At 43.9% G+C, this 13,069-nt stretch overlaps 1 protein-coding gene across 1 annotated transcript in view; it reads left to right on the forward strand.

Annotated features, from left to right (window-relative positions):
- The window catches only part of FASTKD2 (FAST kinase domains 2), an 8,374-nt gene extending 588 nt beyond the window's left edge, over positions 1-7,786 (forward strand). The window contains exons 3-13 of the mRNA XM_026048273.1: positions 57-282; positions 386-489; positions 1,926-2,034; positions 3,087-3,210; positions 3,738-3,877; positions 4,180-4,352; positions 4,693-4,853; positions 5,745-5,966; positions 6,385-6,469; positions 7,262-7,376; positions 7,664-7,786. Of these exons, the coding sequence (XP_025904058.1) occupies positions 57-282; positions 386-489; positions 1,926-2,034; positions 3,087-3,210; positions 3,738-3,877; positions 4,180-4,352; positions 4,693-4,853; positions 5,745-5,966; positions 6,385-6,469; positions 7,262-7,376; positions 7,664-7,786 (1,582 nt within the window). The remainder of the gene's footprint in view (positions 1-56; positions 283-385; positions 490-1,925; positions 2,035-3,086; positions 3,211-3,737; positions 3,878-4,179; positions 4,353-4,692; positions 4,854-5,744; positions 5,967-6,384; positions 6,470-7,261; positions 7,377-7,663) is intronic.
- Positions 7,787-13,069: the final 5,283 nt, after the last annotated feature.

The raw sequence follows: 13,069 nt of genomic DNA on the forward strand, positions 1-13,069 counted from the left end.
GACGCGCTGGACCTGGCCGCGGCGCGCGCCACCTCCGCCGCGCACGCCGCCAACAGCCTCGCGGCCGCCTGGCGCCTCCTGCGCGGCCTCTCCGAGGAGCAGCGGCGCTACGAGAGGCGGCTCGTGCTGGAGCACCCGGCCTTCGCGCCGCTCTGCCAGCGGCTGCTGCGCGACGCGCGGCGCCTCGCGCGCGGAGACCTCGTCTTCGGCCTGCACGCCCTCGTGAGCCTCGGCGTGCCCCAGGGCACCCTCCTCGTGCAGACCCTGCTCAGGGTGTGCCAGGTGAGCCGCCGCGCCGCTGCCGAGTTCGGAGCGCTCGCTTTTGGCTCCCGGGAAGTGTCTCGCTGGCCTCGAGTAACCTACCGTTGGGCCAACTCTCTAATAGGAGAAGCTCAATCAACTCGATAACCGCTGCCTCTCGGTTCTGGCAACTGCTTTGATAGGGCTGGAAAAAGACCAGAACGTGAGCGCTCTTCAAGCTGGGTTACGGTGAGGAAGATGCATCTTTCACTTGTTCTTTAAACGTCGGGCGGTTTTTGTGTCTCTTGGACATCATGGAGGGAGAGTCTGCTTAGAAGACACTGCAGTTTTAGGACCTAGATGATTCCCATGAGAGAACAGCTGTACAAGACTGGGATTTTTTGGCATTCTTTGCGGGCTCAAGCAGAAAGGCTTTTGATGGCCTCAAGTGCTAGACTGCTGCACAGGAGATGTGTGCTCTGAAGGCAGCTCCGCCACTGGCAATTTTTGGTGATGTTGGTCAGGTCACTTCACCTCTCTGTGCCTGTTTTTCCCACATGTTGAAGACGAGATAACGAGGCTAACTCACTTTGTGAAGCGTTTTGGGATCTCCAGATCTTTGATGTTTAATACACAGGAACTAATTCTGTTGAATCGAGTAAGGGAAAGTTAAGCGGACTGGTTCTGCTACCACTCTAGCACTCTTATTTGGCTGTTTTTCTTTTTAAAGTGGGTGAGAGTTATGTGGGTCACCAATCTGCCCACCCTCATGACACTGTTTTTAGTGAAGCTGTCGCACAACATGCCCTGGCTCTGTCCTTTTGGTCCTTCGCCAGGCGCAGCTTTGAGAAGGAGCCTGTTAGCCACAAAAAGCAGGTTCTCCTAGCAGCTCAGGGACACAGTTCTTACAGGTTGGGGCAAAGCAGGCGACCCCCTCTAGCTCTTCCTCTCCGTTGATGCCCAGAGCTTTTGTCCATTTGCAGACAGCAGCACTTGCAGTAATGAATTTTAGARCAGTTGGTGGCCTTAGAAAGTGAAAGAAGCAACRCTTCTTATTTTTGTAGCTGTGGACRTATTGTTAAGGGKGACCCAGGTTTAACAACTACAGTCTTTCCTGATGAGCCAGAAAGGCTGCTGTGAAAGCAGGATTCCTTGATCTGGTGCTTATGGTGCCTGTGTGTTGTGATACCCACTTCTGTTCCTGCAGCCCACTTGCACTGCTTTTTGGGTTTTCTCTGCTTCATCTCCTCCAGGCTGTTATCAAGGTTCATCCCTGAGTTTTCTCACTGTTTCTGCCTTTTTTTTTTTTCTGCAGAATGTGTTGATTCTGTGAGGCTTGCAGCACTTAATGTCTGTGCATTCACACAGTGCAGTCCAGGCAGTGCCTCCTATTCAGAATGTAAGAGGGACAACACTGATSCAGCAGGATGACACGAAGAAGGCATATATTTATATAAATACAGTTACTCCTTTTTTGCTAAACATCTGTGCTGCAGCCACATCATGATCCACTGTGCCAGATGTGCAAAAAAGAGGGGTGCAAGATGAGCAGGATAAAGCTTTATGTTGGAGTGTATTGGTGAGGGACAACGGGGGCACATATCTGTGTTTCCTGGAATAAGAGAGCCTCTACTAAACAYGTATTCTCTTCAGCTTCATGAAGGCCTTGTGTTCTTCTTTAACAGATTACTAGTAGAGCAGCGAATCCCACATATCAGAGACATCTTTATCCTGCAAAACCTGATGAAATGCATAGGAAAAGATGCTCCAGTCTCTTTGAAAAAGAAATTAGAGGTAAGTGTTCTAATTTTGGTTGGTACATTTCATTTCATCACCATTGTTTCCACAAAACCTTGGCTCCTGCAGTGTTTATAAATTGTGCATGGTTCTTTCCAGATAAAGAGAAAATATAATAAAAAGGTTAAGTGGATTTGCCATATGAATCAAACTCCAGCTACACTTGCCAGAGAGACTTAAATTTGGAGGCTGGGCATGTCAAGCCTTGATGGGGCAGAAAGGAGTGGAGTTGAGTACAAAAGGAACCGAAGCAGCAAAATAGTAATGCTCTCTCCTGTTTGGGTTGGCCACGTTACATTTTATGGAAGCACTTTCAGGCTGTGTTTCCTGATGCTGTTGGCTGATGTGTGGCTGGAAAACAAGAATATTGCCATGGGGCTGTGTCCTGTGATGCTGTGAGGCTAGAGAGAGCTGAGGTGAGATGCCAGAAGAGCTCGCCGAGCTCGTCGCCTTRTCCTTTTCGTCTAAGAGGTGCCCCAGGAAACATGGTGGTTGGGGCAGGCTGTGCTTTTATGGCAGGTCATAACAGGTCTTGTCCTCRATTAAAGACACTTTTGCAAGCTTCTTTCAAGCCTGTCAGTGCTTTCATCATGCAGCTGAACAGCTCTAAGGACAGGAYTAATAGTGTTCTTGAGGGAGTGAAAGAACAGGGCACTGACAGGAAATGGGGCTTCTCATGCGAGAATAGAGCAGAGGAGATTGCTCATGAAATGCCTGAGATTTAAGTAAACCAGAAACCTTGGACAAGGTTCCACTTTTTAGAKCAAGATGGTGAGGTTCTGGCACTAGATGTATGGAAAGCAACCCTTCCACTAGTTAACTGAAGGGAGCTTTATAAACCCTTGTGAGACTACAGCTCTAGTTGTGTAGCATGTAATTGCAAGAAGTTACTTGATGTCTTTGCTGCTTGTTGCTACTTTTTTTTTTCTTCAGTATGAATCCCAACAGGATAAGGAATTTGGGAGAGTTTTGGTGTAAATTCCTTTACCATAGCGCAGTGATAATATACCTGAAGAATGAAGGAWTTAATACACTCTATTTCACTTTAGAAAGCTGTTTTGAAGGATATGGACCATCTGACATTCCTGAATGCTCAGCGTGTATTTTTTGCCCTTGTTGCAATGAATTATTGTTCCAGTCCAATCCTGAATGCCTGCAGTGAAAAGATTATGGGTAAGAAAAAAACAAGTTTATTACATTTTCTTCTCCTTATATCAAAATCTTCCTAATTTTGCCCCATCTCCCTTCTCTGATTACCTTCAAAATGCAGGAAACATCTTTGTTTTTCAACACAGCAAAAGTGCCCAGTGCCCAGTGGGCAGATGGGCAGTGCCCAGATGGGCAATCCAAAAGCTCCATCATTGCCAGCCTGGGGATTTCCTTGCTGGGAATCAGGAATCCTAGAACAGGAGATGTTCTCTGTAACACACTATTCTGTTCTCTTCTCTTGCCTCTTCTTTTGTCTGTCCCCTGTAGCCATCGTCCTCGTTTACTCTGATTCCTTCAGCCTAACGATTCAGACTTTTCCTTCCTCCCATTAGGCTCAGTTTTAGCTCTGTTTGGCTAGTCATTTCTACAGTTCTTTACCAGATTATTTTTTCTTCCTCTTCCCTTTGCCTTGTTGTGACTCCAGCATACAGCTCCCACTGCTTTGCATCACCTGTCCTTTTTTTTTTTTTTTTTTTGCTCCTATGTTACAGAAAATATCCATGATGCTCCGTTTCGACAGTTAATTCTTATTCTGGAAGCTTGCCACGATCTCCAGTATCGTAATATAAAATTGTTTTCAGGAGTAGCAAACTATGTGACTTCCACTGTCTGCCTTTGGGACAAAAGACAGGTGAGGAGGAGACTGAATGATTTACACCCATACCAGGAGAATAGGTAGTTTCTGCTGGTTTCCATTTTATTTTTATTCATGCTGTCTTTGATGTTTGGTGAGCAGATTTTGAGGAATAACACTCTGATGAAGTTGGCAGTTGCATTTTAAAATGCTCTTCTACTTATTGACTTAAAGAAATAGGAAACAAAAGGGATGTTACAATTGAACTGTTGTCATTAAAACTGTTACTGTTTTCATTAAAAATGTCTATTATCCATTTTATTGACTTTATTTCTTTAATTTTCTTTTTCTTGTTTTAGATTATCCTGCTTCTCTCTGCCTTTGAGACGCTTGGCTTTCAGCCTACTGAACTGATGGATATTTTTGCTGAGAAGGTGACAGAAGACCCTGAATTTCTAAACTTGAAATATCTTTTGATTATTCTCCGAGTTTATTCACAACTCAACTATCTTCCCAGAGGCCAAAAGCAACTGTAGGTTTTGATTTAGAAAGCCTGGTAATCAGTTAAATAATCTTTATAGAGTCATATTTGGAATGACAGCTGATGTTAGATTTCACTTTCAAAAAACATCACAATCCTGTTTTATTAATCTGTAAGATAAATTTGCTGTGTTTGTTAATAATCTTTCCTGTATAGGAATTTTTCTCAGTAGAATTGTAAATTGGTTCCAGCCTGACCGGACTAAATCTATTAATGTTGGATTACACYGTATAGGATTAAGCAAATGTAAAGGATTTCTAGCTTGTATTTTGGCTTGAAATCTGTATTTTATATGGTTCTTAATTGACATTTTTCTTTTTCTTTTGGAAAGGTTTTTTGAGACTCTTCATAGCTGCCTGAATAAGTACCTCCCCAATATTTCCAGCATGGAACTGCTGAAAGCAGTGTATTCACTTTGCATTTTAGGATACCTTCCTCATCCTGCACTTGATCAGCTGCTGCAAAAGGAAAACCTTGATGAACTGCAGTCAGGTCAGGCCTTACTATGTCACATTCTCTTTTTCAAACGTCTGCTCCCCACTCAAAATTTGTTGTTACTGTGTTAAAGTTTCAAAATTACAGAAGGCAAAAATGATTGATATTAAATGTGAAGTCCTCGGGAAACAGGCTAACTTCATGGTGGTGATCTAAGTGACACACTGTGTTCTCTGATTATTAAATCAGAAAGCTGGTCATTAAACTTGTGGATGGGCCACAAGGTGGCCATATTTGAACTTGTAACTTGCACATGGATAAGAGTAAATGTGAGATWTGTAGTAAAGGCTGAAATGGGTGAGAGCCAAGATTTTGTCTTCAACATGCAGGCATTTTTAAAATGTTCTCACATGTTTGGGCATTTTTAAAAACACAGGAAGTCTAAAATTTGTAAACAAATGTTAAATACTTGTAAGTCATATGTACGTCATATGTAAGTTTCTTTGATTACTTTGAGTTATAATGAGGAACTTGCGATAATATGTGGAGGAATTTGGTTTCTGCCTTGTAATTCCTTGCAGGCAACAGAATAGCTTAGTAGAGGAGGAATCCACTGTAGAGTAAGATCCTATGTCTTACTGTTGAACCTGCTTTTATTGCACGTGAAAGCTGTGCTGGCTTTCTGGCCAAACTGTGATATATCCTCTTAGCTTCARAAATGGCCTCTTATTTGTTTGGATTTTATGAAGAACACTACATTTGCTTTCACTTGCAATGTTCTCCTGAAGTCTCATGTTACTGAAGTTACTCTGTTTAAAAAAAAAAAAAAAAAAAAAAGAAAAAGAAAAAAGTGTTTCTTCTACTGAAATTCATTTGCTCTGCAAGAACAGGCTAAAAACGATAATAAAGAATTCAATGGATAATTTTTCTTTTTATATCCTTTTTCAGGTGATCTTTACAAGGATCAAAAAGACATGATGCTTCAGTGTGTGAAAGCATGTGTGGAACTGGATAGCCCCACRTTCACAAAGCCTGCACTTGTGCTGGCTGAGGACTTCTCCTCATCAGTATCTTTTAATCACAAAAAGGCTCGGGAGGCCCTTCTAGAACTTCTGGGAGATGAGAACATGTTTCGGGAAAATGTTCAGCTGCTGCATAAATATCACATTGGTATGAAGTCAAATTACTGTTGTACTCCTTTGAATGTAGATCTCTGATTCCTAAAATAAGAAGACAGCAACAAATGTGCATAGGTGCAGGTGATTAAAAATGTAAGACTCTAAAGACGTTATCTGTGACAAATGAAATGCCTGATTAGTGACTTATTTAAACTATAAACTATATATATATAATTTTCTTAAAACCTTTTTAGATCAACAGTTCTTTAAAAATATTTTTCTAGAGATGCACAAGCAATAGCTGTTTATATTGATTGCAGGGAAAGAAACCATCAGTAATATGTATATTTTTCAAAAATAGGAATTGGAAACACAGTAGCAACAACATCTACTGACTTTTTAAAATTAGCTAGATAGATTATTAGTTGTAATCTCTTGCACTGATTAATATTTTATTGCTTTGTTTTCAGATTTTGAAATTAGAGTTGATTCRGAGAGAAAGAAAGTGCTCCCAGTAACTGCAACAGATGATCAAGCTGACTCCGGTGTTGAAAGGTGACCTTTTTGGATTGCACACTTTTTCTAGCAGGCTAATTTTATTTGTGTCTGTTCCATCTAGTTGATTCTTTGGTTTGGTGCTCTGCAGAAACGTAGTAGACAATGATATGGTATTTGTGCTCACAGAAACAGAATTTCCCATGACACTTCAGAATAACAACTCACCTAGCTCACTGCCACCTTCTCATGGAGTCCAGAATTTATGCTTCAGACAAGGACTGGAAACCTCACAGTAGGGATAATCTCAGCCTCTTGTAAGGATACAGATTTTTTGAAGTATAATTCAGATGTCTTCCAACACACTGAATAGTATAATTTTAAAATTCCAAGTATTTTTGTGTATCCAGKCAACGACTGGTTATTTTCCTAAGTCTTCAGTACTTTCATCTCASTGGTAGGTTGTGGCAGTGATTTCTGCTGAAATACACTTTGAACGAAAAGCCTCACATGAATGAGAAGCTGTCAAATAATTTTCAATTTTGAAATTTTCAATTTTCATTTTTTTCAAAATTTTCAATTCTGAAAGATCTATTCTCATTATGGGAGAATTAGGGGTCAAAGGATTAAATTCTGCCACGAGTTGTTTGAGTAGACGCCTGTACTTATCTGAAACTGATAGAAGAGATGTGTTAAATTGAAGAAGCCAAAGAATAAAGTAATTTTTGCAGTAGTGATATTTTTGCCTCTAGTAAGACAGATAYGTTCTGCAGCATTAAAAACATCTCAACTGTTAAAAATGCTTACCCTGCATTCATAAAATGAAGTTTTCCCTCCTCTTCCTGGTTGCAGGTTGGCTTTTCTCTTTGTTCCTCTCTCTGCATTCTGCATAGGGACGACGCACCCCCAAGGGAAGCTGGCGGTGAAAAAGCGGCATCTGACTAAGCTGGGTTACGAAGTGGTTATGGTAAGAGCAGTCCTGGCATTCGCATCATTTATGCCCTGCTAATCAGTGTGCTGATGATTGTGCTTGTGCAGTAGAAAGGGCCCTGGAGCGAGGGGTAAGATGCTCCAGTGCTGTGTGTCTGATTACTTGTAGGTGATCTCCTCYCACAAGGTAGGGTGGTGGAGTCACAATATTCTGTCATAAAGAGCAGAGGAACTGCTAAAGACAAGCTACAAATTGCTGTTATTATCAGTGAATGAAAACAAAACAAACCAACCAATATACCCCCTGCTTTTCCTTTCCCCCAGGTCATAAACAAAAAGTTTCAGGAAATGACAAATGAGGATGCGGTTGAGTTTTTGAAGGGAAAGATTTATTCAAGAAGTGCTTTCCCTTTTTCTGAAGAGAATGAAATAAACCAACAATTTTGAGTCTTCTGTTTTGTTTTTTTTTCACTGTTTACTTCACATAAGTTTTTAAGGGAAAATATAAGCAGTCTTATACACAACTGCATATCTGTAGGTGTTATATGGCTGATGGTGGTGGTGGTTTTTACTGATGAAAGTAGTTACTTGCTTAATAACCCAGGAACCATCCTGGCATCTATCAATGTTGAAATTGCTTAGTTTCATRGTGTCGTCTCTTCCCCCTCGCCCATTCCCGAAGTGAAACTTTTCTGGAGCTGGGTCAGGGAAGGGAAGTGACCTTTTCACGTGCTGCTGTAACTTGCCCTACACCTGCACTACAATTTCCCYCACATCCTGTCCCTGTCACCCCCTGTGTTAGTCTCTGACCTCTAGACCAAAAAGCAGTCAATACTCATATCCTTGCAGATGCATTACATTCTAAAGTTACACCACAAGCTTCTGAAGAAATCAAATCTCCTACCAGTTTTCAGAAATTTGGGACAAGAATAGTTCCTTAGTTGTAAGATTTCTCTTCTGAATCTTTTGATCCATTCCTATTATAATAGATTTTGAGGCTTGTATTCTTGTAGCTGCAGACCTTGCATATCTTTTATAAACTGACCCTTGGTCTCTGTTTCTCATACTACTGTCTCCACAATGAATAGYAGAAAGATGAGACAGTACCCAAGTTTGTTGATTATGGGTTGGGATGCAGCTGCACTAACCTGTGGTGTGGTAGAAGGTGAAACGATGACGTTTGTGGAACTGATTATGGTGGCTGAGGCCAAAAAGCTCCAAACACTGTTGGGCCGTGGAGCTGAAGAAGAGAGAACAGGTATATCTTTCCTGTTCCTGATAACCCATTTGTTGTACGGGAGTTTCTGGAGTACTTGGTAAGAGCATTTGCAAGCAAGAGCCTGTTTCTGAGGAGTAAGGAAAGCTTCAATCACAATTTTAGCCACAGCCAAGTCAGCATGAAGGGAAAAAGCACTTCCTACAGAGGCTCTGTGTTGCCAAGTGGTGGAGCCCTTGCTTCGCTCCACGAGCTCCAAGAACTGTGCTCTTTGTCTTTCTGAATAGCATGGATGCATGGGCAGGATATTGCARTGATGAGATAGACAGAAAGATTACGGTGACCAGAAACAATGTGTTTAAAAAAGTTCCTTGCCCMCCCCCTTGCAGAATGTGCCCTTCAATCCACCTGGGCAGAGGGGTGCCTGCCTTGATGCGGAGCTGGTTGTGTCCTCTCTGTGGGTCTGTTACTGCAGGGAAAGAGCAAAGCTGCCTGTGAAGCAGACTGGGCAGAACAGCTCTGCTGTCTGCACGGGCTGGCTGACCAGTTTGCAGCCCTCAGTGTGGGAGGTGGGAAATAGTTTGTGCTGCAGAGTGGGGAGGTGCACGGAGCTGTTGGAGACAGGATTTGGTGCTGCAGCCCTGCAGAGCAAGCCTCTGTTCTCCCCCGGGGTCACTAAGTAGAGCACATTCTTATTTTCTTCTTAAAAACACCTTACTAATAGAAACTTGTACAAGTGCTATGGAAATGGAGCAGTCTGCCCCAACTGTCACCTTGCTTATTAAAATATCTTGCTATATGCTGTCTCAGTAATTTAAGTGTTAGGCACACTGATCAATAGTTCCAAGCAGTATATTGCTGCTGCCAGTGACACCTTAGAGCTGTGTTTCTTGAATCTGTATTTTTGCAGAATCCCCAATCTTTGAGAAAAATGGATGCTAAACAGGTATCTTCAGCCCACCTTTCAGTGAGGCTAGCAGGGGCTACAAGCTGCTCTTTTCTGTATTTGCAGTCTGCTTCCAGCCTCAGGATAATAAGTTTTTGCCCCCTGCAAAAATGTGGAACACTTTGTAAACCCCAGGGCTAGAAACTTTTCCTGAACAAGAGGTGATCTGGAAGCTGGATATGACTCACGCTGCCTCTGGCTGTATCTTGTCCATGGGTGGCACCCAGACATTCGCTGTGGGGCTTGACTCACTACAGGAATTTCATGAGTGTGTCCAATCTGTAGCAAGGCCAAGGTTGTCACTAGGCTATAAAGTGAAAATAGATCATTTATTAAGCAAACAGGATTGCTGATGGATGGGAGGATATTCAGTGAAAGGGTGGTTAAAGTAAAGAATGCAAACACAGGTCTTAGATGTGATTATTTAGCTATGGCTTAAAGACAGCAGATTCAGCTGCGCAGAGCAACTATGTATTTGGCTAGATATGAAGGTAGCATGTTTTATTCCTGGGCCACAAGGAATTCTGAACAACAGACCCATACTGGCCATTCATACAAATCATTAAACTTAACCATCTGCCCTGCTAATCATAAAGGAACCCATACTSTCTTTTATGACTCCTGTTTTTTCACATGCTAGAGTTGGACATCTTTTGATTCATAAATGTTCTCTTGTTATARAACAGTAAAATGCAGTGGTGGAACTGGCTTATTTGTTATTTTTCTCCTTGGGGATAATCCATATACTATTTACCCTTTGTATTCTCCTGCTCATTCGAAGGATATCCACATACCAAAGGGGTGACAAGGTCAGGTCATTGTTGCGGATCATGCAATCAATAAGGAAACATTGTGTGAAGGCTTCACAAGTGCAGTTATATAGCAAACTTCATTGGCCCAAAGATGGTGTTAAACACTGCAGGATCTAAAATGAGATCAAGAAACAGGAAGGCAGAAGTTAGGTRCTGCAAGGGTCAATAAGAGACAAGGGTCTCTTGGGTGAACAGAAAATAAACTAGGTCTGTGACGTAACTCAGAATGGGAACACTGAGGGCTTGGAAGAACAAACCATTTCTACTTGCACCAGGTTTTCTGAGCCCTGATGACTTGCACTACACTCCTGCTTGGATTTGCTTATGTCTAAAAACATGTTTGAGACTTAATTCCACGGGAATATCAGATATCCCAACTACCCTGCCACTCATTCCCAAAAAGCACCTAGAATAGTTCCTCCTTGCTCTCGGGTTCAGAAGCAACCCATTGGCCAATGGGTTCACAAGTGACTAGGAAAGCAGGACAGGAGTACATTGTAAGTGTCTGATTATTAATAAATCAACCCCTGAGTTAGTCCTKGGAATTAGGGAAGGGAAGGAGTTAGGAAGGGAAGTCTGCCTCTCAGGTAGTSTGACTGTGTTTCTGCAGGGACAAGGGTTTAGTAATGCAGAGGGCTAAAGAAGTAGCCCTGGGCAACAGCTCAAGAGAATAAAATTGYAATATCCAGTCTTGTTCTCGGCCGCTGCAATAGGTAATACTTTATATTACCAGTTCTTAATCCTAAACTGTCCTTTTTTCCACACACATCTTGGAGCAAATAAGCTTGTGAGTACAAGGTATGAGTTTCACTTCCTCGTTGCTGGCACGACAGTACTCAGTAATTCAATAAATGACGAAGGTTTGCAGGTGTTCTGTGAATCACGACAAAGGTGGAGCACTCGCTCCCTCGCCAAGTGTGCTGAAATTCCTTATCTAGCTGAGCACAAAAGCAGAGCCAGTAGAAAGGAGCACCAGAATATGACAGCTATCAACAGACAACAATCTCTACATGGATATTTTTCAAGCAAATATGACTTTTAAACATAGGTGCATTAATCTTCACTAATCATCACAGCTGTTTCAACCTTTCTGTATTGTCCATCTCATTTAAATTATGTGAATATTATGGATCTCTTGAGTCAGGTTTAAGTCCTATCCTTTCAATAGTAGCAGTTCTTGTCTTTTTTTTTTTTCACCAGCTCTGGAAAATGGCACTATAAGGTGACAGTGTAAATGTGGTGGCAGCTGTAGCAAACTGAGAGGGAACAGGGAGAAGGAGAACCTGTCTTTGGGTCTGCAGCAGAAGTCCTTCTGCCCACAGACAGGYGGCGAGCCTCTCATTTCACCCCGTTTTCTGGCTCTGAAACTGCTCCCCCGCAACTCTAGCAATATTGCTGCCATGGCACCCGTCAAAAGCCAGATACGTTTCATGTGTTATGCAGCAAGATGCAAATTTTGATAAAGAGGAGAATTTCTTTCCACTGCTATATTTAGGGTGCTCTATCCGTGCCTCCAGACAGGCAATTTACCACAACTCCCTGTCATTCCCATGGGCCGTGTTTTTTCTCCCATCGATTCCATACATAGGACACTTGCTAAATTTTCTGGATTTGCTGGCCTGACTTTCACAGTGCAGTTTCYTCCATGCACCAGATGTTGCATGCACTTGACCAGCCTTTTGAACGGTGGGGAAGTATGTGGTGAGTGCAAAGGGGGATAAAGCAGCTCACGAGGTGCTTTACATTTAAGCCAGAGCCCTGCATTAATAGGCAGCAGATGAGATCTTGGCTCGAGATCTTCAAAGGCAAAACCCTGAATTGTTTGGCAAGGGTAGCTGCCTCTTTCTGCAGTAGAAAACAGAAACAAAAGCGTGGAGGGGCTAGGGGGCCAGCACACACCAGCTCCCAGGAAGGCCGCACGAAAGACCGGAAGGCCTCGGGAGCCAGCTGCACATGGAGGCCCGGGGAGGCTGCACCAAAGTCTGGAGGGCGTGGTGGGACAGTTGCGAACGGAGGACCGTGGAGACCACACGAAAGCCCAGAGGGCCTGGAGGGCCACGCATACATAAAGGCCTGGGAAGGCCGCACGAGAGACTGGAAGGCCGCACGAGAGACTGGAAGACCCGGTAGGACAGCTGCGAACGGAGGACCAGGGAGGCCACATGAATGCCCGCAGGGCCCGGGGGGCCAACTCCACAGAGGCCCGTGGAGACCGAACAACAGGCCAGAGGGTCTGCAGGGCCACACATACATAAAGGCCTGGGGAGGCCGCAGGAAAGGCCGGAGGGCCCTACAGCCATGCGCACATAAAGGCTCGGGAAGGTTCCATGAAAGCCCGGAGGGCCCAAGGGGACAAATGCGCACGGAGGCCTGGGCAGGACGCATGACAGCCCGGAGGGCCCGGGGGGGGCCACATGAATCCCCTGAGGGCTCGGGGTCCAGCTGCACACAGAGGCCCGTGGAGGCCACATGAATGCCTGGAGGGCCCGGTGGGACAGCTGCGAACGGAGGAGTGGGGAGGCCACACGAATGCTCGGAGGGCCCAGAGGGGCCGACTGCACACGGAGGTTGGTGGAGACAGCACAAAAGGCTGGAGGGCCTGAAGGGCCACGCATATATAAAGGCCCAGGGAGGCCCCAAGAAAGCCCCAAGGGCCCGGAGGCCATGTTCACGTAAAGGCTTGGGGAGGTCGCAGGAAATCCCAGAGGGTCTAGGGGGCCAGATGCACACGGAGGCCCGGGAAGCCGCACGAATGC

The sequence above is a fragment of the Nothoprocta perdicaria genome, unplaced genomic scaffold (genome assembly GCF_003342845.1).
Source record: "Nothoprocta perdicaria isolate Ctin4 unplaced genomic scaffold, notPer1 scaffold_11, whole genome shotgun sequence".
Taxonomy (NCBI): domain Eukaryota; kingdom Metazoa; phylum Chordata; class Aves; order Tinamiformes; family Tinamidae; genus Nothoprocta; species Nothoprocta perdicaria.